Genomic DNA, 25998 nt, shown 5'->3' with positions numbered 1-25998 from the left:
CTCTTCCCAACAGAATCGTCTCCACTTTAAAAACAGGTTGTGTTCCCAAACTTGGTTTACAAGCTGGCTATCTGGAGTTCGAGAGTTATTTTCTTCCCCCACTATGTTTAGTACCCAATGTTTAGACGTGGTGTTTAGTACCCAAGACAGAGCACGAAAAACGAAATCCAAAGTGTGCGAAGTCTGTGGACTCGAATTCACGTAAGGGATAACGATGCTTGCAGACAGTGTAGTCAGAGCTCTAGAGGCCAGACACACACCTCTTATGCTCCCTGCCTTGGGAACAAGAAATCCTCCTATCTGCATATACCTGGCGGTGGACCCCTACACTCTGTTTAGGAGTTCTGTTTAAGGAGGATGTTGGGGAGAAGGATAAGGGAGGGCAGGAGCTCTGAGGAAAACAGAACCATGGGGGTGCAGGCCTCCAGCTGATGGAAGAGGCCACGGCTGCCGGTTCCCTCCTCTCTGCCAGGCTCCCAGACACCCCTGGCCCTGGAATGGTGGGCCTCTTCAATTCTAGGGCTGCCACACTGTGAGCTTGAATCAGGGTTTTTCTGCATCCCCACTCGCCACCCACAAACATGGCTGTCAACATCTCCCTTGACATGAGAACACCTGCACAGCTCTTCGGTGGTTTCCTCAGGACCTTTTTTGCCAGTCCCTTAGAGAAGTGCACACACGCACACACATGCAGAAGAACTGCCTGTGACGAGCAAGTTAAACTGAGATCCAGCCACAAGACCACAATTCCCTCTAATTCAAATATATATAATACATACATATGCACACGCATACACATATATATGGGTAAATGGAAAGTCACAGTAAAATTCAAGTGATGTGCCCAATGATAATCACTACACAGGCAGTTCAGAACCAGAAAGGGTCCGAGGAGAGTTGGGGGGTGCAGAATACGCGGACCCTCTTCCTGCCATCTCATGTCACTGAAACACGGAAATGAGATGAAGCGCCCCACGCCAAAGGCTGCCCACACACTTGGGTTTACAGATACACCCTCCACTTACTGGAACTTCAAATGCCTCCTGGGTGTCATCCAGCATCTGGATTTTGATGGACATGAGTTTTCCTGAAGGTGTTGGGGGCGGCTTCTGCCCATGTTCCAAGGTACTGATCCCCGAATTCTCTGGGGCCCCCAGTCGCGATCCAGGAGTTGGCCTCTGCTCTATTTCTCCCATGATGAAAGCAGATTATATAATATCTGCAAGAAGCAGTGAGAAAGAAAAATACATCGATCAGAAGAGGAGACTCATTTAAACCACCTAAGTAACGTCTGTCGTCTTCTACCCTTCGTGTCATTTCCGAGAACCACAGCAGGCTCTCCACCATCTGCTCAGGAATCACAGAGTGAGACCCCAGTCCCCTCACTAACAATGTCCCCTTTAGCTACTCATGGCATGCAAATATTTGTGTGCATTTGATTCTTTTGCATATTTTTACATATTTTATTCTTTTCTTGTTTTACAGTCAGCTCTTCACTATTCATACTACAGGTTCAGTAGTACTCAACATATTATTCAGTGTCTACAGTGAGCTAGGTACTACTTTTTACACATTTCAAGTCTGGCAGGAAGATAATGAACAGTGCCTAAGCCATATCATTAGCATCCATTAATTACTTTTTCTGGACACAGTAACATACTAAATAATGCATTATAACCATAAATAGATAAAACATATATGTGGCTCCCAAGTTTATAATCAGGTTGAGAAAACTAAATGTACACTCACACAAACACAAGCGACACAATGTAGTGTTCTTCTTTTGATTTCTTCTGCTTGTTTCTATGACAACTACCTCCTAATTCATTCATTTCCCCCCTGCCAACCCCACGACTTGGTTCCCCCTTTCCCAAACCATCCTACATAGTATAGATTCAACAAAGTTATTTTCCTAAAAACAAAATACAATCATCTTTCCTCTCCAAACAGGCCCCTCTTCTCTCACACCACACGCGTTTCTCACTCTCCTCCTACTGCCTCTGTCTTGCTATGTGGGTCTCTCTGACTGAATGCTCTGCACTCATCCTCCACCGGGAAACTTCTACCATTGCTTTGAAGCTCAGTCAGTTCCAACGTCTCAGCCCTGACTCCCGGGCAGAGCTCGGGTCCTGCTGCCCCCTCTGGCTCACAAGCCCATCAAGCCTCAGCATGGTGGTCAATCCCATCTGAGTCTGCCTGTTCACCTCCCCCAGGACATCATGATAAACCTGAAGCATAAACCCCTTCTAGAATATGGGTAGGACCTCAGCACCTACCCAGGTACAATGCCCGGCACAGAGTGGCGCTCAGTAATGGCTGCTTGACAACTGGACCAATCTGCAGTACATTTATACTATGGCCAATATACTAAGTGTCGCAAGAGCACAAAGGAATGAGATTTCAATGTCAGATGAAATGGTTTTTAAAAAAGAGGGGAAGGCTTCCGTCATGGAGAAGGTAGAAACTCAACTTGATTTAGTCTCAGACATTGGGTAATACTTGGAAGGAGACAGAAATACACAAGGAGGAGGCATTCCAGGAATGCCTCAGCACCAACAAAGCTATGGGACAGAAATAAGATGGCATACAGGAAGAAGAGGGAGAACTAATGCTGAAGAGTTAAAGATGCATTTGGAAGACAGGCCGGAATCAGACCTGAAATGCCTAGCTGATAAATATGGTCTTTATACTGTAGGCGGTAAGGAGCCACTGGGGTAAGAATAACAAGAAAAAATAGAATTTTAGAAAAAATAAATCTGAAAATGATATATACAATGGGCTGCAAAAAAAAAAAAAAGGTAGGATGGCAGGTAGGGCTAGGGACGTCCAATTATAAAGCTGTTGCAACAATTTGGGCTTGAGGGGATAATGTGGAGAGAAGCAATGAAAATGGAAAAGTGATTTTATAAAACCATTTTTGTGGAAAAACCAGCCCTAACCCCATGTTGTAAATGGTTAGCTATTAAGAGGAGATAAAAGCATAATGATGATCAGAAAGTTTTAAATCATGGCGGGGGGGGCGGGTAGGAAGCAGGAGGGCAAGGTGTGAGTTTGATTGGGGACACTGTGTAGGGTTATAAAAGGACATCCAGCAGGCTGAGGAGCGGTGGCGCTGCCTGTGGGGTATGGGTTCAGAGTCCCTCTTGCTGCACAAGTTAAAGCCATGATGACAGGAAATGAATGTGGGGGACGTGGAACCAAAAAGGCAAAAAGAACAAACGTACCCAGTCATGAGGTTTGTTATGGGCTGAACTATGTCCATCCACCCCCAAATTTATGTTGAAGCCCTAATCCCCAATATCTCAGACTGTGACTGTATTTGGGGAAAAGGTCTTTAAAGAGGTGATTAAGTTAAAAGAAGGCCACTAGGATGGGCCACCATCCCATCTGACTGGTGTCCTTTTAAGAAAAGGAAATGTGTACACACTGAGAGATACCCAGCCTGGGGTACTTTGTCATGGCAGCTTTAGCAAACTCATACTAGGGTTCATGGAGAAGATGGAAAAGAGGCATGGAAAGAAAGAGCCAGTGACACTTAGTGATAAAGCCATGGAAGGGGCACCAAGGGGTCACCTGTGGTGCGAGGTACAGAGCTAAGTCTTACACATCTTAAAACAAGTCCCCTTTCAGCTCTTTATTCAGGAAAAAACACCCAGTTTGTCATCTTATTTTCCAGGTGCTTCTTGCCCAACTCGCTCATCTTTCTTCTGAAGAGTCAGGTTCCCAGAAGTTTCCCACAAAATTCCATATGGAAACACCTCCCTCCCTCTTAGCAAAACTTCGACATTCTCACTGTGACATGAAGGGCTGGCCCTGAGGTCAACAGATCAGAAACTCTGGAGACATCTCAATAACCTGAGTCATAAAACCACCCTGGACTAAAAAGACAGACACCGCCTTTGATCAGGCAGAAAAAGGGCCTAATGGCTACCTAGGAAACAGTACTTACTTCTTATTTCTCCCACACACACTTTCCCAACTAACTTTCCACCACAGCCTGTAAGAGATCATTATTTGTTCTTATGCAATCCTTTAAGATTGGGGTTCTGTGGCAAGGCAATGCTAGTTAAGGACCAGCCTTTCTGAGAATTGTTCCTTCTTTTTTGAAGAAACATCTGTGATTTCACAGGTCTGTTTATAAGTACGTTTCTAATTTTTGCCCCAAATAAGATTTTTTTTAAGAACCTAATTCTAATCTGTTTGGCTGTGTGTTCTGTGCTTTGCTTAATTCATCTATGAATCTTGAGAGATGCGACTAGACCTTGTTCATATGTAATCCTTGTACAGCGCCTTACACCAAAGTGAAAAAGATCAATATTTGTGCAATAAATCTAATCTGGGTGGTATACATTAATTATGAAATGACTTGTGTTTAAAATACAATTTTCACAAACCAGGCGAAATTACTTCCCTGTGTTTTCTGTTCACTGGCTCATGGTTAAAAATAAATGCAACCTCCAGAGAAAACTATGACATCAGTGCCGTTGTCTTCCCATTCCCAGCCTCCTCTTTTCATTTTTCCCTACTTTGGCGTTGACCTCTCCTTGCATTCGAAACATCCCTCCTCTAATCCTGCCTTCTCTGCCCTGCACTCCATCAGAATTGACAGGCCCTGCGCTCGGACGTTGATGCTGGGCCTGGCCGCTCTGCTTCCTGCTGCCCTGAGTCCGGGAGACATGCATCTGGCTGTGGCTGATGCCCGTCTAGGGAGCTGATGGAAGGGCCTATCCTCCCCTATCACACCATCTCATAGGTGCTAGGAACCCTCCTGCAAATGCATTTTCTCCTTATCCTATTCAAGCGGAGCAACTCCCCTCAACCCCCAAAACTCTCCCTTTCTCTCCCTCTGGCCCAAGATCAATTTTGAGCACCTTGCCATTTAAAAATCAAACTGAGTTACTGATTCATAGATGCTTGGTACCGTCACTTCCCTTTTCTTTAGTTTTCTTTCTTTTTTCCCTTTAGTTTTCAAATGACCTCATGCCTATATGTTATTTCCACTTCTGGAGGTTAACGTTTAAACAAAGTATGTCACACATTCTTTTTGTTTTCATACTTGCACGCAGACTGCTGCTGTACATGGAAAGTAGTGTTTAATTCAGATATAAATCCAGCCAAGAGTTCTGAGCTTAACATCCTGAGAATGTCAAGGGAATATCTGAGGAACGCTGGCAAGTCAGAACCGGTAACCACAACTGAAGCTTGATATCAGAATTGGTGAGTCGAGTAATAGAACACAGCCTTCTAGGTGAACAAGGCTAACAGACCTAAAGGGCTCTTGTTTATAAATATCAAGCCATGCTCTATTCTCACTTGACCTCCATAACTTCCTGACTTCTGATTTCCTTCAGGGGTAGTCAAAGTAAAGGAAATTAGTATTTCTTTCCTTGTCATACATTATCACTAATGTGATCATTCTGGACCTAAAAATAAAAAGCTGTCTGTGAAACAATTTGATTCTTTGTTTCTGAAAAGTTACTGAAACGAAAATAGTAAGTACAACAAAAAGTAATACAATTTTTAACTGGTAGAGAACAGATAAAAAACTTGGGTTGTCTTGTTACACCGAAAATAAGACCTAGCTGGACAATCAGCTCTAATGTGTCTTTTGGAGCAAAAATTAATATGAGATCCAGTATTATATTATATTATACCTGGTATTATATTATATTATATTATATTATATTATATTATATTATATAAGACCCAGTCTTATTTTACTATAATAAGACCGGGTCTTATATTAATTTTTGCTCCAAAAGACGCATTAGAGCTGATTGTCTAGCTAGGCTTATTTTCGGGGAAACACGGTAGCATCCTGATTTATAAAGACTTCCTCTTGGAATTCACCCAAAAGCAATAAGGAACATACACACAAATCACTCCATCCACGAGGATACTTGAAGACATCTGCAACTCTGAACCACAAAATGTGACCAAGAGTTGCCAAACTGCTTGAAGAGTCTGTCCACGCCTGCAGAGCCACACTCCCCAAATAAGTAGAACATCCTGAGCAACAAATCCAACACTAGCTTCCTGGCAACAAAGGGAACAGAGGCGCAGGTTAGCACTATGAGCTTCCCTGGATGCAGTGTGGTGGGAAATCTCAACAAGCACCAAATGTGGACTTGAATGAGAAACCACACAGCCAAGCCACGCTCGCAGGAAACAGTCTATTGCTAAGGCAAGGTGAAAAAGATAAAGACAGCACTGAGAACATTACCAGTCTGAAGCAAGAGAAAAACAAAGGTTGAAAGGATTGTGTACATACACACACACACACACACACACACACCCCTTCAGGTCACAAGGATTCCTATTAGCATGGGACCAGGCCCTATCTCCGGGCTGTGCAGCTCCTTCAAATAGCTACTTCATAAAGAACGTGCCTAACAACAACAACAACAACAAAAAGGACCTTTACAAAGATGCTGCAAGAGAAAAAGGAAAATGAATGACATGAAAAATACCCACCGGAGAAATGTTACATGCAACAGATCAAAAATTTGCCCAAACATATTGTCATAAATTAACAAAGCAATGAAATAACCCATTCTATAAATAAAAACAAAAGAGGATTTACAAGAGTTCAGGGAAGCTATGGGAAAACATGAGAAGGAAATTATGAGGGCAGACCTCAAGGGGCAAAAAAAAATGGAAGAATGAGCAAAAATATCACTGCTATAGAATGAATGTTTGTGTCCCCACCAGATTCGTATGTTGGAACCTAAACCCCAACGTCATGGCATGAGGAGTGGGGAGGACGTTTGGAAGGTGATTACAAAGGAGGACGAAGAAGGTGTTGAGCCCTCATGAATGGGATTCGTGCCTTCATTAAAGAGACCCCAGAGAGCTCTCCTGTCCCTTCCACCAGGACACAGTGAAAAAACAGCCCGCTGTGAACCAGGATAAGGGCCCTCAGGAGACACCGAATCCTGATCTCAGATTTCCCAGCTTCCTGACTGTGAGAAACAGATTTCTGTAGCTTATAATTTCTCTTGTTTATGTTACTTTGCTATAGCTAAAAGGGAATATTCACTGGTGAAAAGATGAGGGTCTCTAAGGGAAAGACTGAGAAAAGTAAGCAAAAGATTTAAAACAGATAGGAATATGGTAAATGTGGAAAGACAGAGGAGATCCAACACATCCCCAATTGGTGACTCTAAAGAAAAAAAATTAAATAATGGAACAAGATAAAAATGTGAAGGTATAATTCTGGATAACATTCCAGAAATAAAAAATGGATTTCCATAATAAACGAACATATCGTATCCCAGAAATAACTAACATAAAATGATGAACACCAAGACACTTCCTGTATCATCGCTGATCTTTTAAAATTAAGAAATCACTTGGGCACTTAAGCAAAAAGTTCCAAAAAATTATGAAGGGACAAAAGTTCAGATTTCTCCACAATAACATTCAATGCTTGAATGCCCAAAATATCTTCAAAGAAATAAAAAAGGAATCAAAACTTTAAACCCAGCCAAATTTTCATTCAAGCATAATAGCCCAACATTTTAAATAGCCACGACCTCAGAAAAATGTTACCCAAACCCTTCCAGAGGATAAACTTCAGCAAAACAAGAGGCAAAAGTGGTGAAACAATGAAAAACGATTATTGGTAGACTTTAAATACATTTAGACTGTAAGTAGAAGACTAAAATAACTGTAATCGCTGCAGAATATTATAACTCCTGACAATGTAGCAATAACAGAACTAAAAAACTGCCAAGGAAAGGACTAGAGATGGTGAGAGGCACAGGACGTTAACTGTTAGCACGTTTTAAAACAGATAATAAAAAGAATTTAAATCTCCAAAGGTATACAAATGGTTAATAAGCACATGAAAATATGTTCAACATCTTTAGTCATTAGGAAATGCAAATTACATCCACAATGAGATAATATTTCACACCCACTATAATGAACAGTAATAAGTATTACAGATAATGTGACAAGGCTGGAATTCTCATACACTGCTGGTGGGAACATAAATGGGGCAGACACTTTGGTGAACATACTGATAGTTTCTTAAAAGTTTAATCATAGCTTTGTGCAGTGGCAGTATCGTAGCCAATGAGGTTTATCCGAGGCGCGATTATTGCTAATTGAAAAGTTTAATCATATATTTAGCATACAACTCAGTGACTGGGTTCTCCTAGTGACTCAGTGATTCCACTCCTAGGTATCTCCCCGAGACAGATGAAAACTTATATCCACAGGAAGACTCGTATGCATGCAGATGTTCATAGCTAAAAATAGTCAACAAATGGAAATAATCCAAACATTCATCAAATGGTGAATGGATAAACAAAATGTGGTCTATCCATACAAGGGACTATTATCTATCAACAAAAAGAAATGAAATGCTGATACATGCTACAAGATGGAGGAATCTCAGAACCGTTTTGCTAAGTGAAAGAAACCAGATGCAAAAGACTACATAGCATACGATCCTATTTATATTAAATATCTAGAAAAGTCAGATCTGTAGAGACAGAAAACGCGTGCCTGGGTCTAGGGAAAGGAGCTGGGACTGACAGGAAAGGGCCCAAGGGATGGAGATCTTTCGGGGGAGGGTGGAATTGTTCTGAAATTGGAGTGTTGGCAATGGTCATACTACTCTGTAAATTCACCTAAAACCTTTGAATAGTACACTTAGGACAGATCAAAGTTATGATGCGCTACCTCAATAAATGGACATGGACACACACACACACACACACACAAATATTCTTGGGATCACACAGAGCCTCTCTGGAAGGACCAAGAAGTAACTGGGAGGAGAGCTGGCTCCACTGAGGCGACCAGCCCAGTTAAGGACCAGAGTGAGATGGGCTTGAGACTTGCTTCTCCTTGTACACTTTTCTGGACCTTTTAAATTGTGTACCATATATACATATTACCTTATTAAGAAATAATTAAATGATTTTATAAATGTCATCTACTGAGACAATATAATCCCAGCCCAATTTAGAGCATGAAATCTAATCAGATGAAAGAAAGTACAGTAAAGGGTGACAATTATCAAAACAGGCTGACAAAGAGGAACTTTTACAAGCTTTTCCTTCCATTTTTAAATATAAGCCACTGATAAATACTAGGTTACTAAAAATTCATAGAAAGTGATTATTCACAGGAGAAGCAGCCCCAAAGGTAGATGTGTAGGAAGCTCCAGGGCTGGGTTCTAAGCCCCCAAAGTACTTCCTAAGTGTCCCATGTTGAGCATGAAGGAAAGTGCATTTGCCATTTTGTGGGGATAAAAAGCAGCTATGTCAGACATCCAGGAAAGCAAAGGGCGAAGGGCATGAGATCCCCACCAGCTCCTTTCATTCGGCTCTTCCCTTAAGAGCCAGACACTGCCAGGTGACAAAGCCATCTTGTGCTCTTGTGCCCCACAGTCCAGGAGGCGGCCCGGGGGGATGGGGGGTTGGGGAGATACCCCAGAAAGGCTGGTGGCCAGGCAGCATCGCAAGAGCACAACCAGCCAAGTTAGGCTTTTCACAACGACTAGATAAGGGGTTTTGAGAAAGTTCAAAAAACAGCTATCTGTACGGATAGATTTGCTTATTTCAAAAAAAGCCTGTGAGCAAAAGAAACAACTGCAGATCAGCTGTTTTATATCAAGCAGACACTTCAAACAGCCTAGAGATTGTTCGGCCTGTTTGATCATTTGGGAGGAGACCAAATACAAGTAGGGTGCCCCATATCACCTGCAAAGTAAGGAAAACAGAACTAAAATGCGGAAGCTATATAAAGATTATTTCTCCAGTCCCTTTCCTGTCGATTTTACTAGGAGTAAAAAGAAGACATTAAATTAAATAGGCTATCTTAAATACCCCTAAAATAACGTCTGGAAAGTACTCCGAGGAAAACTCAAAGCAAAAGAGAACTTTTTCATAGAGGTTATTTCAAAAGTCTACTTTTAACCATATCCCTTTTCTACTCAAAATCCAGAATCCAACCAATACCAAGTTAAAATGTGAAAATTCCCAGCCAAGGATTTCAACCATTTGCCTCGATTTCTCTCTTTATAAGTAAACCGTTTTCTAATCCAACTGGACTCTACTGTTTAGCAAGCCTGTGTTTTCCTGGCGCTCTGCTATTGCTGTTCTATTTCTTCCTCCTAAAATACTGTATTTTCTACCTGGCTCCAAAGACACCTCCTCCAGAAAGCCTACTCTTTCAAGGAAGAACAACACCTCACTTTATTCTCCCTGGCTTTTGCTTGTGTTTGGCCTATATTTCACTTGCTTTCCAGGCCTTTCTCCTCTTTTCCTGCCATTATCAACTAGATGACAAGTCCAGAGGAGCAGAAAGGCGTCTGGCTGCATTACCTGGGAGTGTGACACGCTCCTTCTTGTGTTAGTGCAAGAGACCACCCTAGGCTCAGACTGGGGCCTGGGAGAACTTCAGGCAGTCATGTATCCATTCCACCCATCATGTTCCCCGTCTAGGAAACAGAGCGAAAGCCACCCTGTACCGCAGGCCTTCTTAAAATGTGGTTGCAACTCAGCAGCGCCAGCATTACCTGGGAGCTTGTTAGAAATACAAATTTTTTTTGTCTCAGCACAGGCCTGCTGAATCAGAAAGGCTGGGGGTGGGCCCAGCATCTGGGTTGCAACAAGCCTTCCAGGAGGTTCTGATGCAGCTCCACAGCCTGAGAACCTTCCCAGGGTCCCAATGAGGATTAGCTAACATACCACGTTTCACACATGCACCAAACGTAGTGAGTGCCTGATTTTCGTAAACAGCTCTTGGCAAGGAAAAGTAGCATTCCTTTTCCAAATTTTAATCTATACTCCAACCTTTTCCTAAAAAAAAATTTAAATCGTTAAAAATAAAAATCAATTTAAGACAACACTTTTGTTTGCATTTTCACTGATTTATAGAGCATATTTTCCCCATTAAATAGATAGGCAAAGACAAAAAAGTGTAGAATGGAGGTGGAAGTAAGATACTAGGAAGAGAAGGCTCACTCTTTTACCCGACTAGAGAAAAATCAGGAAACCAGGAAGAAATTCCCAGTTGTTCACATTTTAATGATGTCAATTTCTTGATGATTCTGAGAGTATAAAATTAAACTTTGGTCTCCCCCCCAATTCTACCTCTAAGTAAAAGGCCAGGGTAAACAAAATGTAAGGAGACTGGTAGTCTTCTTGAAGACAAGAAACCAGCTGGCAGCCTCTCACAATTCTCCCATTACAATGCAGCTGCATTGTCACCAGGGGCTGCATTTCTTCGGCTACAGCCAAGCTCACTCTACTTAACACACATCATTCCCATCCACTCAGTAAGAAAGTCCTCCGTCTTCAGTTGACACTGATCAGCCTCTCCAAATATTTGTGGAAAACACCTAACTCTAGCCCAACCCATAATAAGGGTGCAGTATATTGTTGGATATAGTTACGCGACACCTTTGAAAATAACAGACTGCATGAAGTATATTATCATTCAAGTGTCACAATAATTGGGGTCAGTGCCATTAACAAGCACATTACGTTTCAGCCACTACACTTAGCGCTATATGGGAACAAAGCAGTAATATGGCACCACATGGTTTGTCTTCATGGGACGTACAACCTATCAGAGAGAGAACAGGTACTCAGAGATAACTTCTGAAGGCAACTCGTTTCCTTCTGGTAATAGGTGTATTATGTGAACTTTCAAAGCTGCAGAGACAGAGAATGCCACCTCACTGAGAAGTAGATGTCACCTGGCCCTTGAAAGGCTAACCGTCTTTAACAGCCCCGACCGAGGGCAGGCAGAACACATTCTTGAGGGAGTTCCTTCTTGCATTCAGTAAGGAAGTGTCCGCCGTCAGTCAGGAGTTGTACCCATGATGGATACAGACTAACAGACAAGAAATAGTGAAAGGAATAGATGGAAGGTAGGGAAGAGGCAGATTTCAGTCTGCCTGAAGTAACAGACCAAGTTGCAGGGGAGGTTCATCGGATGGATGATCCCATCTTTACAAAAGACTGAGCCTGAAAATCCATTCTAAAATCATAGCAGAAAGCCAAGGAGACAGGAGCCTCAAGAACCAGAGGTGGGATCAAAACGCTGAATGCTGTCGGGGCAACAAGGAGAGTGAGAACTAAGAAAAATTCATTCATTAGAGATGGTGTGACTGGGTAGTCACTGGTATGAAGAGAAGTAAGTGTCAGTTGAGACAGGCAAGAAGAAGCCAGACTGAGTATTAGTACTGCAGATAGCAAAGTAACATTTTTTTAATAAACTATTTTTTTAGAGCCGTTTTATGTTTCCAAGAAAATACAGAGAGCTCCTAAATACGCTCTCTCCCCCGACACACAGTTTTTCCTATCATTAACTTCTTGCATTGGTGTGGGACATTTGTTATAACTGATAGACCAACAGTGACACATTATTATTAACTCACGTCCACAGTGTACATTAGTGTTCACTCTTGGTGCTGTGCAGTTGTGTGGGATTTGACAAATGCAAAATGTCAGGCATTAGCCATTACAATATCATGCAGAATAATTGCACTGCCTTAAAAATCTCCTGTTCTCCATCCATCTATCATCCCTGCGCCCTTGCCCTGTCCTGTATCCTAACAACCACTGATCTTTGTACTGTCTCTGTAGTTTTGCCCTTTCCAAAAAGTCACATAGCTGAAGTCATACGGAATGTAGTCTTCTCAGACTGGCTTCTTTCACTAAGCAATATGCATTTAAGATTCCTCCATGTCTTTTCATGGCTTGATAGCACATTTCTTTTTATCACTGAATAATATTCCATTGTCTGGATGTTCCACAGCTTGCCTATACATTCACCTAGTGAAGCAAATCGTGGTTGCTTCCAGTTTGGGGCTACTCTGAAGTGCTTTTCAGTCACAGAAATGGGAGAGTGTAGATGTTATCTCCAAAGGTAGTAGCCCAGCTTGAGGTTAGAAATGGAAGGCAAGCAAATCCTGGGCCTTCGTGAACACTGTACGGCCAATTTCTGGCTCAGTCAAGCCCATATGTTGTCAAGTAATTTTAGCTTATCTCACAGGTCCTACAAGATAACTATTCTCCTTTAGTTCATGAGAAAATGATGGGACTTAACCAAAAATGCTTCTGGAATGTAAAAGGCAGAGGGTATTTTCTTTAAAACAACAAAGCATTAAGTTTGTTTTCAAAATAAGTCAGGATATTCCCAACAGCCTCATTATGAAATAAGGAAGTTTTTCATAAATTATCCCACTTTCTGTCATTCTCTGCTGAAGTTTTCAAACGTGCTGGAAATGATGCATAAGAAATAAATGCCGAAATGTAAATGTGTCCTGCATCCTGTATAACATTCTTCTGACATATATCCTGGAATGAGTAATGGCGCTATTTCATACAACTTTCAGAAAAAAGGAAGCATTTCCCAAAGCTTACCAAATCCAATGAATCAGAAATGACAGGGCCTCCTTTCAGGGTGGGAAAAGGAAGGCAATTTCTATTAAACCATTTAAGAATAGACTATTAAATTCTCTCACGGGTTCAGTATTATTCAAGAAAAACTAGGCAGTAGTATCACAGACCAAATAATACAATAAAATACAACAGAAGTGTAAAGGGTATCTCATCCTGGAACATTTCCCCTAGAATTATAATAATTATTAATTAAAACAGTGAAATGTCAAAGAAAAAAAAGGTACATAATAAAGTGAAACTCCTTGTGAAAAACTGAGAACTTTAAATGTTAACCTAGTTAATAAGTAAGGTATTTAATTAAACAATGTTGTCCATCAAAAAATTAACAATTCTAAATAGCACATTTTTGCCATGAATTGCTGAAAGGGAAGATAAAAGATTTAGATGCTATCAATTTTCCACTAGGTCTAATACTAACTTTTTTACATTTTTGAGTGTATTATAAAATTAACTTAATCTTTATTACTTTAATTTAACCAACACTTATGTAGCACTTTCTACACAGAGCAGGCACTGTTCTACGAGCTTTATAAACACTAACTTACTTAAACCTTACAACCACCATGAGGTAAATACTATAGTCAACCCCTTTTACAGATTAAAAACTGAGGCAAAGAGATTAAGTCAACTTTCCTACGGTCAGCCAGCTGGTAAAGTGGGAGAGGCAGGACCAGATCACAGACAGGTCGGTCTTCACCACCATGCCAGGTGGACCCTCCTGGCCCTTTAGATAAACTCCAAAATTGTCACAGTTTCTAATATTCAGTGACCTTATGACTCAGTCATTTTAGATGCAATCATAGTCTCCACCAAACCTCTCACCTCTTCTAGCTCAGAGCTATCAATCAAGCTATTGGGATAATCAGCCATGTAAGCTACTAAAAATACCAAGGGGGAAAAATATCCATCAAATAATCAAAATGATGACCGAATTATTATTAGACCTATAAAGAAAATGATGCACTGTCTTTTTATGGTTCTAAATTATGGATTTTTTAAATGTCTTAAAACCTTTCTTGTATGAGCAAGGATTTTTCACAAATGTCTATTCATGCAGCGGATCAGAGCATTCACGGAACACCAAAGAAAGAAAGGCCCTTTGATGTCCACATCCCGTGCCCTTCTTGCTTCGTGCAATCAGTAAGGCCCTGCGACAAGGCTCCGGAAGCCCTAACTGAAGTTTGGGTTCTTAGAAACTAAAGATACCCAGTGAACAGGCAAAAGCTCCACTGTTAAAGGAGTTAAAACTGCAGAAATAAAGCCCCAGGGGAAAATAAAGATAACCCTTCCTCTCCCAAAGCAAATACTCAGTTCCCATGGAATACACTGCCTGATCAAAACAGACAGATACAAAATCAGATACAGAACTCATCCACACCCACAAGTCACGAAAGAGGAAAGCTGGCAGTGAAGTGGGGTTGAGGAGTAAGTTCCAGATCATTCTCCGGCTCAGAGAGTAAGTCACATGTGAAATGAGACATCAAAGCGCAAGACTTCTATTTCTAGAAATGTTGAGAAATACGAATTTTTTCATTCAAATCATTTCATCTTCTCACAAAGCACTTTCGCCTAATAATAGGTACCACTGGATTAAGCACTTATTTGCATTTATTTCATTTACTACTCACAATGCTACACAACCACCATTTGGGGTCCGTACCTACAGAACAAAGTTTTACTGGGAAACTCTGTGAACACCTAGAGAGCCAAGAAGGGGAAAGGGAACCCCAAGAAAGCTCCTAGCAGCAGGCCAGTTACTGGTCTGATCCTTCACTAGTAGGTTCTCCCTCATCCTCCCCATAGCCCAAAAATAGTGCCACTAGCTCTGTTTACCAGCCAGAGTGCCTGAGGCTCATGTAGATAGCAGGCAAATTCTAGAAGGTACCAACATTCTACTATCCATTCAAACAAGCCATTAATTAAGGAAACCCCAACCTACCCAGTACAATAAATAAGGTCAGAAACCAAAAAAAAAAAAAATCTCTGGGGAGCAAGAACTGGCAAATAAGGACATACATTTTCTTATATTATGCTTTTCTAATAATAATTAGAACAATTTTGCTGGAACACAAAAACTCACTTATAACAGAAGTTCTATGTATATGGTATATATTCTCAGATAACAATGCATAAAATTAGAAATAAAGAACACAATAAAACTCAACCAATCATTTGCAAGTTCAAATACCCTGTAAGACATTGGTTGGAAGAAAATGCTTTTTGAAAGTCACTAAGAATATTTTTAACATTGCAAATATAAATATAAGTACATGGTATTCTAGCAAAGTCCCACTGAAAAGAAAATGTATTATCCTCTACAACAATATAAGGAAGAAGAATGAACAAAGTCCTTATCTAAAGAATTTTGAAACAACAAGAGGACACAAAAACAAAGAATAAGTAAAAATTAAACAACAAAAAAGTATTATCATGTATGTTATTGAAAACATGAAAAGACCAAGAAAAGGAAAAATCAGAAAATAATTATGGAATTCTCCTCTCCCCCAAGTCAATATAAATAAATAAGCCTGGGAAAAATTTCCAAACGTTCAACAGTTAAACTTTTCTTTAAAAAGAATGTTATATTCCCAAACTCATTTTACTTGAGCCCAAGCAAAACAAGAACATTTTAAAAGACAGTTATACTCAAAAAGTCTTAATAAAATCCTACTTAAGTAACGAAAAACACAAAAGGAATATCTACTATGAATAAGTGAAAGTTAAGTTGGGAATTGAGGTGAAATAACCCATGGGAAACTATCTACTTAATTCATTATAACCAGAAACGACAGTATCGATCACATAATAACTACTAGATATCAAAAAAGGCATTCAAAAATTGAACCTATATTCTTTATTAATATTCTTATTTATATGAGCACTGAATAGCAACTGGTGATAGATATACCAAATAGGTTTACTTTGGGAGGAGAGATTATAAATTATTTTAATTTTTCTTCTTTTGAGAAGGCCCAAAGTCAATGTGAAATTGATACCCATCTGAAGCCAGTAAGGAGAGTCGGGCCCTCTCCAGGACAAATGGCAGAGAACCTTTCTTGATCAACAGGGAAAGGCAAACATGCATACCTGTGAGGAATACCCTGGAGAGCTGCCCAGTCATCTTCCAGAGGAGATGACAGAGTTCCAGAAAGGCCCCCAGCACTGCCAGGAGAGAAAGCTGGGCCTTCAGGGATAGGTGAAACCTAGGTCAAGTTAGAGGACATATGGCTGCCCATCTACAGAGGCTGCCGTGAACACTGGACCTAGTGGTTGGCTGAAAGGAACCACAAACGTAAGCTCCAACTCCATAGTGCTAAGGAACATCAATTTAATGTCTTCGAGTTGTCACTATTATAAAACGGAAAAGTGAACCCAAATATATGTCTCATTGGAATGAGACATATATTTGGGTTCACTTTTCCATTTTACATATCTGGAATTCAGACATTTAGAACTCATTGCCAGTGCACTTCAACAAGGAGCAGCAGTGAGCAGTGATCCCTCCTTTCAAACCCTTGACTCTCAGCCATTCTCATCTCCCAGTGTCCACTTTTGCGTTCACTAAATAAATCACACAGAAAGGCTATGTGCAGTATGTATGTATAGCTTGCATGTCATGTGTAACCAAGCTGCCTTTGAGTGATCATCCTCCAAAGGGCAACTGTGTAGAGCTCTCCTCCTGATCATCAACGGGGACTTACTTATATGTGCTCCGGACAGCACAACTTCAGCTGCGGTTTACAAACAAGAAGTTTCAAAGCTGAAACTCCTGACAGTTCCATATTTACTATAACCATTATAAACAATTATTGCCATTCCAACATTCACTACTTTATGTCTATTAAACTTTTTAATTGTGATTAATAATTATCTTGATCAATCCAGACAATCAATTATCGCTAATTTAAAGAAGACATAAGTAAACGGAGAGAAAACCCTGTTCGTATTCAGAAGGAATCAATACGGTAGCTACAACAGTCTTCTTTAAATTAACATATAAATTTTCTGCACTATAAAAATCCATGGAGAATATTTATAGAGCATGACAAAGCAATCGGAAATCCATCTAGAAAATAAGCAGGCAATGAAACTAAAGAATATATTAATTTTATGTCAGTTCTAGAATTTAAAATGCATTGCTAAGGGACAACTGTCAAAATAAAATGGATTGTTATAAATAAGAAAACTTGGGAAAGGAAGCAATGATCATTAGAAGTTAGGATAGGTGCATTAAGAACAAATCAGGCCACAATCACCTCTTTGTCTTTGACAGATTTCCACTCTGGGAGATCAGGAGATTCTTAGAGATGTAACATAGCTGGATTTCAGCTAGGTGCTTGGAAGAAATCTTCATGATATGGTTGTGCAATAGACGGGTATAAGGGCTGGATGACAATATAGTTAAGTAGGTTGCTACTGAACAATGTGCCCAGAAAGTTTTGAATAATTAAAGAACATTTCCCTAAATAGTGATTTCCAGAAAAGGCCCCATCTTGTAACTTACCAGGTATCTTTCATTAATTGCTTTAATGAAGGTTTTAATGGCATGCAAATCATATTCATGGATGACAAAGCACTAACACAGAGAAATGCCAGGAAAAAATTTAATAAGAATGTACCAAACACCCACATTACATCTCTTTGTAGTGTATACCATCACTCTAAATAAAGAAGTCGGCCCGCTGTTTTTACTACAGCACACTTCTTCCATGAGGGGAGATGAACAAATGTAAGAAGAACCTGGTTTTCTGGTGACTCAGCAACCAAAATTATCACAACACAAGAGTTAGCAGCATAGCATCTTACTGTGAAAGACTGCTGAGCTATCTATCTACCTTTCAATCTACAACTTGTTGCTGAGGTAAAGAAATAGAGAAACACAGACATCTTATAAAATCTACTTTGCTTGATAAAATATCCATTGAAAATTGGAGGGACAGCATCCTTTCTCATTACTTACTTATATGGGCAAATTTCTCTGGCTTCCTCTTTTTTCTTGTCAGTTTAAAATATCTATCTTTATTCAATGATTTTTCTTACAATGCCAAAAGAAATTTTTTGAAGTTTCCTTTTTGTAAGTAGTATAAAAAGTAAAAATCAATGTTACATGGCTAGTGTTGATGGAAATGGGATAAAATTCATCTTGGTAGTCTATAGATTATGAACTAGCTATATTCCACATATTTACTCCCATACTGATGAATATTTAGAACCTAAAGGGCATTTTCCACTGTTGCATGGTGGAAAGTTTCTCAAGCCAGCCTTGGGAAACCCATTTCAACACAATGAAGCTTACCAGCAGTATAAACAAAATCTAACTACTATTTAGTTTCATTTATATTGGAAAGTATATTCTGCAGCCAAAGTCAATGTCCCAATACTCATTCTACCTGTTTCTGAGACTCCTAAGTTGGCTCCACTAGAGTAGAGTAGTGGACGGAACCAGTCAAGGAAGTGTCTTAGATGTTGAGAATCCTGGCAGATTCTCAATGGTTTGTAGTGTCAGGAGTTTGGCAGGTTGGACCTCTTAGAAGCAGGAAGAATTAAGATCATTGTGGGGAACCCAGCAGTGTAGCAGCATCCAAGATTACCATGATGGCTGGGGCAGAACTGGAAGTTCCCATAAAATTTCTATCAGTGTGGGGCAGCAGGGAATAAAGGTCCTGGCCATGTTGTATGTGTCAGTTTTCCACTCTTAGCGAGCGTTGGGGCACAGGTGGATGACAGAGCCAGGAGCCAGTATAGGAGAGGTGGTAGAAGGCCAATGTTCATACAGTTAGAGTATCTGTGATTGGTATTCTAAAGTTAAGTACTGCCTATGTAACTGTTTTTACTGGAAAAAGAAAAAGAAAAGAAACCATATGCTATGGACTGAATTGTGTCTCCCTCCCACCACAAATTCATATGTTAAAGCCCTAACCCCTAATGTGACTGTATTTGAAGATAGGGCTTTTATGAATGAAATAAGATTGAATGAGGTCATAAAGGAGAAGGCCTAATCTGATAGGATTGGTGGCCTAATAAGAAAAGGAAGAGAGAAACAGCTGCCCTCCTCACATGCCCCACCAAGGAAAGAACACGTAAGGACACAGTGAGAAGGCAGCCATCTGCAAGCCAGGAAGGGAGCCCTCACCAGGAATCAAACTAGCTGGCACCTTGATCTTGGACTTCCCAGCTTCCAGAACTGTGAGAAATAAATTTCTGCTGTTTAAATCATCCAGTCTATAGTATACAGTTATGGCAGTTTGAGCTGACTAAGACACTGTAGATTATGGATCTACCATATCTTGCAATGTGTAATGCGCACTTTTTTTGCCCAAATTTGGGAGGGAAAAATAAGGATGCACATTATACATAAGTAGTACTAATTCCATATCTATATAAATGTTTTCTTTTATTTATGCTTATGAGTTAAAAGAGTAACTCTAGAAATCAATAACAATAGCCATATGGAAAATAATACCCTGGAATACAACAGTCGGTTTTGTTGAACATACGACAAACTTGCAACGACAGAGAGTTCTTGGCTTTCTATGATGCATAAATATTGTAAATTAGTTACGGGTACATAAAATTTCTTGTACCCTGTATCTGTTCTTGTGTTTTGTAATTTTTTGTTACATAAACTTTCTTGTACCATGACATGTTGAAAAAATAAAAGCTAAAATTCCTTTATAATGCAAAACATAACTATCTAAATATAAACAAATAAACATTTAAATTAAAAACCTTAAAACAAAAGATTTTTTTCCCTAAAAGTGTGGGCCAAAAACATGGGTGCACATTGTACACGGGAGCACATTATACAAGGCAAAATATGGTGCTTCAAATTTCATATTACATTTGCTATCTATAAATTACCTGGTTGAAAAGGAAATGGACTGTGTAAATCTATCAGTCAACCTTGATTTTGTTTCTAATGCATTTGGGAGAGACAAAAAGATACAAAATAAAAATATACAGAGCAAACGTAGGATCTTCTTTGGACATCAATTTATAATGAAAGTATCTCTACAAAGAATAGCCTATGTCATAAAAATGGCAGCGTGAGGTGAGCCTCTTGAAATCTCTTCTGGAATTTACAACAAATTGAACAACTATAACTCCACAAAGGACTCCCTGCACAGCAGCCAGGCAAGACAAAGAGTCTCACTACTGAATTCACCTAAAGGTGGGCCAATTGCGTGAGCAGGGGAGGAGGGAAGGGAGAAGTGCGGAGACAGAGCCCTGCAGGTCAGGATGCAGACATAGCTCACTGCTCCGAGCTTGCTGCATCTGGGAACTACTGCAGCTGTGGGAGAGGGAAGAACTCAGACTGCAAGGGCTCCGTTTATGGCCCACAGGGCTGAGGGGACATCATATAACATGGCTGAACCCAATGCTCACAGCAGAGACCTTGGAGAAAAGACTGAGGGAAAAAGGCTGAAAATGGTGGTTTAAGCCCCTCACTGCCGAGCAGAGATCAGAAGCCTTAGGCACTGAGACTAGCTGCCCTTCCATACCCTCCCAGAGCTCGCCCCGCCCCCACTTGCCCAGTGCTAGAAGCAGACTAGTAGTAGTGTCAGATCAAAAGAACTGAATATTTGCAGTTTTGAGAACTGTGGTCCAAAGACTCAGGCTCGGGCCCAACTAGTTCCAGCAAAGGGGAGAGAGCCGTGGAAGCAGGACTGGCTATGGTGGTGGTCAGTGCGATTGCTCTGGACCACTTCTGACAACCCACCCTGCCCCTCACCCACCTATCTGGGCAGATCCCTGCAGGAGTGAACAGAGCTGCTGAAACACACAGGCTCTGAATCTGGCACAGGAACAGCTTTGGAATTTGAGAAGCTATCCACATACCCCCATGGAGGTAGCGCCATATGACCCAGGTGAACTGTTCACAGAGGAGAAGCCTGCCTTCCAGGGAATCCCCCCATTGTGTGAGAAGCCGGAATAGTGCAGAGAAAACATAACACTGCAGTGTGAGAGAAAATAAAAGGCTGTAGTCGGAGAGAAAATAAAACATTCCACGAACACCTATTGGAAAACAAAAAAAAGGCCTCATCCTATCAACCTGTTGCAGAACCCACTCCTGTAGATGTCTAGGAAGAGAAATAAATCATTAATTGCCATGAATAACCAAGGTAACAAGACAGCTCAGAAAGAAAGTGAAAAGTCTCCAAAAAATGAACTTAAAGACATGGAAATATGTGACTTAAATGACAGAGAATTCAAGATTGCAGTTCCTAAAAAACTCAATGAGATGCAAGAAAACACAGACAGGAAGTTTAATGAAGTCAGAAACATAATCAAAAAACAAAATGAACATTTTAACTAAGAGACTGAAATTTTAAAAAGAACCAAATAAAATTTCTGGAGATTAAGAACTCAGTAAAAGAAATGAAGAATGAAATAGCCAGGTTAGGTAGTAGAGTTGACCAGAAGGAGGAAAGAATCAGTGACATCAAAGATAGAAATCTGGAAATGACATGGATGGAAGAAGAAAGACACTTGAGACTTCAAAGAAATGAAAGAACTCTACAAGAACTTTCTGACTCCATCAGAAAAAGCAATATAAGAATAATGGGCATACTAGAAGGAAACCAAAGAGAGAAGGGAACACAGAGTATATTCAAACAAATGGTCAACAAGAACTTCCCAAACTTGTGGAAAGAACTGGATCCTCAAATCCAAAAAGTAAATAGAACACCTAATTACCTCAAACCCAACAGGCCTTCTCCAAGGCACACTGTATTGAAACTGTCAAAAATTAATGACAAAGAAAGAATCCTTAAGGCAGCCAGAGAAAAGAAGACGGTAACCTACAAAAGAAAACCCATTACATTATCATCCAATTTTTCAGCAGAAACTCTACAAGCCAGGATAGAGTGGAATCAAATATTCAAACTATTGAAAGAGAGAAATTATGAGCCAAGAATAATATTTCCAGGGAAAATATCCTTTACATATGAAGGAGGAATAAAGATCTTTCCAGACATACAGAAGCTGAGGGAATTTTCTAACACACGACCTGCACTATAAGAAATACTGAAGGAGGCTATTCGACCAGCATAAATAGGGATAACCTGTGACAATCAAAACATAAAAGGGGGGAGAGTAAACCGGATTATGGGAATAGAGAAAGTAAGCATGCTGAAGAAAATGGAATACTCTAAATATGAAACTTTCTTTTACATAAACTTAAAGGTAACCACTCAAAAAAAATCCAGAACTGAAATATGTAACATAATAAAAAAAGAAACAGAGGGAAACATCATAGAATACCACCACACAGAAATAATATACAACGACAAAAAGGCAAATAAACAATGGAGACACAGTCTTACCAGAAAACCAAAGACAGAATGATAGGAAATCCTCACATATCAATAATCACCCTAAATGTAAATGGACTGAACTCACCAATAAAAAGGCACAGTGTGGCAGATTGGATCAAAAATTAAACCCAACAATACGCTGCTTCCAAGAGACACATCTCAGCTACAGGGACAACAAACATAGGCTCAAAGTGAAAGGGTGGAAATTGGCACTCCAAGCAAATGGTATCCAGAAAAAATCAGATGTAGCCATTCTGATATCAGATGAAGCAGACTTCAGGGTGAAAAAGGTAACAAGAGACAAAGATGGACATTTCATAATGATAAAGGGGACTATACAACAAGAAGACATAACAGTCATCGATACTTATGCCCCCAGTCAGGGAACATTGAAATATACGAAGCAACTAAAAACAGAACTAAAGGGAGAAATTGATCAAAACACAATTATAATAGGGGACTTACATACATCATTGATAGCTATGGATAGATCATCCAAACAGAAAGTAAATAAAGAAATAGTGGCCCTAAATGACGCATTAGATGAAATGGACATAATTGACATTTATAGAGCATTTCATCCTAGAAGATCAGACTATACATTTTTTTCTAGTGTACATGAAACATTCTCAAGGATGGATCATATATTGGGACACAAAACTAGCCTCAGCAAATTTAAGAAGACTGAAATCATACCAAGCATATTCTCTGATCACAAGGCTTTGAAATTGGATATCAACCACAAAAAGAAAGCAGGAAAAACCACAAATATCTGGAGATTAAAAAACATACTTTTAAAGAATGACCGGGTCAAAGAAGAAATAAGAGGAGAGATCAAACGATACATAGAAACAAGTGACAATGAAAATACATTCTACCAAAATTTTTGGGTTGCATTGAAAGCTGTTTTAAGAGAAATTTATATCATTACAGGCCTGTCTCAAGAAACAAGAAAAATCCCAGATAAGTAACCCCAGGTTACACCTTAAAGAACTAGAAAAAGAAGAACAAACGAAACCCAAGGTCAGCAGAAGAAAGGAAATAATAAAAATCAGAACAGAACTAAATGAAATAGAGAACAAAAAGACAATAGAAAAAAATTAATGTGACAAAGAGCTGGTTCTTTGAAAAGATTAATAAAATTGACAAACTCTTGGCTAGACTCACTAAGATAAAAAGAGAAAAGACACTAAAAAACAAAATCAGAAATGAAAGAGGGGAAGTTATCACGGATGCCAGAGAAATACAAAGGATCATCCAAGAATACTACGAAGGACTATATGCCACCAAATTCAATAACCTGGAAGAAATGAACAAGTTCTTAGAAACATATAGCCTTCCTAGGCTGAATCACGAAGAACTGGAAAATCTAAATAGACCAATCACCAGTAAGGAAATTGAATTAGTCATCTGAAATTTTCCCAGAAGCAAAAGTCCGGGACCAGAAGGCTTCACTAATGAATTCCACCAAACCTTCAAAGGGGATCTAATACCTGTCCTACTCAAACTCTTCCAAAAAACTGAAGAGACAATAATCCCTAACTCATTTTATGAGGCCAACATTACCCTGATACCAAAACCTGGTAAGGATAACACAAAAAAATAAAAGTACAGACCAGTATCTTTGATGAATACAGATGCAAAAATCCTAAACAAAATTGTAGCAAATCGAATGCAATAATGCGTTAAAGAGATTATTCATCACAACAAGTGGGATTCATCCCTGGGGCACAAGGATGGTTCACATACACAACTCCATCAATGTGATACATCATATAAACAAAATAAAGGACAAAAATCATATGATTTTATCAACTGATGCAGAAAAAGCATTCGACAAAATACAACATCCATTTATGATTAAAACACTTCATAAAAAAGGTATAGAAGAAAAATACCATAACATCACAAAGGCCATATATGACAAACCCTCAGCTAATACCATAATTAACATGAAAAACTGAAGCCCTTTGCTCTACGTTTAGGAACACGACAGGGCTGTCCCTTAGCACCTCTGCTTTTCAACATAGTGTTGGAAGTCCTCGCCAGAGCAATCAGGCAAGAGAAAGAAATAAAAGGCATCAAAATTGGAAATGAAGAAGTTAAATTGTCACTCTTTTTTTTTCTTAATTTTTATTGGGGAATATTGGGAACAGTGTGTTTTTCCAGGACCCATCAGTTGTTGTCCTTCAATCTAGTTGTGGAGAGCACACCTCACTGGTCCATGTGGGAATCGAACCGACAACCCTGTTGTTCAGAGCTCGCGCTGTAACCAACTGAGCCATCCGGCGGCCCCTAAATTGTCACTCTTTGCAGATAACATGATTCTATATATAGAAAACCCTAAAGACTCCACTAAAAAGCTATTAGCAACAATAAACGAATATAGTAAAGTTGCCAGCTACAAAATCAACGTACAAAAGTCCTATATACTAACAATGAAATCTCAGAAAAAGAAATAAAAACAATTCCTTTTACAATTGCAACAAAAAGAATAAAATACCTAGGAATAAACTTAACCAAGGATGTGAAAGACCTATGTGCTAAAAACTATAAGACATTTTTAAAAGAAATTGAAGAAGACACAAAGAAATGGAAAGACATGCCATGCTCACGGATTGGAAGAATCAACATAGTTAAAAATAGCCATATTACCCAAAGCAATATACAGATTTAATACAATCCCCATCAAAATCTCAGTGGCATTTTTTAAAGAAATAGAACAAAAAAATCATCGGAATTGTATGGAACCACAAAAGACCCTGAATAGCCAAAGCAATACTAAGAAAAAAGAACAATGCTGGAGGTATCACACTCCCTGACTTTAGCTTGTGCTGCAGGGCAACAATAATCAAAACAGCATGGTATTGGCAGAAAAACAGACACATAGACCAATGGAATAGAATTGAGAACCCAGAAATAAACCCACATAAATTATAGATAGATAATCTTTGACAAAGAAGCCAAAAACATACAATGGAGAAAAGACAGCCCCTTCAATAAATGGTGCTGGGAGAATTGGAAAGCCATGTGCAAAAGAATGAAACTGGACTGCTGTCTGTCACCATGTACCAAAATTAATTCAAAACGGATCAAAGACCTAAGCATAAGACCTGAAATAAACTGCATAGAAGAAAACATAAGTACTAAACTTATGGACCTTGGGTTCAAAGAGGATTTTATGAATTTGACTCCAAAGGCAAGGGAAGTAAAAGCTAAAATAAATGAATGGGACTATATTAAAGTTAAAA

The 25998-nt window shown here is 39.6% G+C and overlaps 1 protein-coding gene and 1 pseudogene across 1 annotated transcript in view; one reads left to right on the top strand and one right to left on the bottom strand.

The window, feature by feature from the left end:
• FARP1 (FERM, ARH/RhoGEF and pleckstrin domain protein 1) overlaps window positions 1-25998 on the bottom strand; it is a 282515-nt gene that overhangs the window by 216933 nt on the left and 39584 nt on the right. The window contains exon 2 of the mRNA XM_033103882.1: window positions 1026-1219. Within this exon, the coding sequence (XP_032959773.1) occupies window positions 1026-1196 (171 nt within the window). The 5' untranslated portion in view covers window positions 1197-1219. The remainder of the gene's footprint in view (window positions 1-1025; window positions 1220-25998) is intronic.
• On the top strand, window positions 8051-8183 carry LOC117021829 (uncharacterized; annotated as a pseudogene).

Source organism: Rhinolophus ferrumequinum, chromosome 4 (genome assembly GCF_004115265.2).
Source record: "Rhinolophus ferrumequinum isolate MPI-CBG mRhiFer1 chromosome 4, mRhiFer1_v1.p, whole genome shotgun sequence".
NCBI classification, from domain to species: domain Eukaryota; kingdom Metazoa; phylum Chordata; class Mammalia; order Chiroptera; family Rhinolophidae; genus Rhinolophus; species Rhinolophus ferrumequinum.
This window is presented reverse-complemented; position numbering and strand designations above follow the sequence as displayed.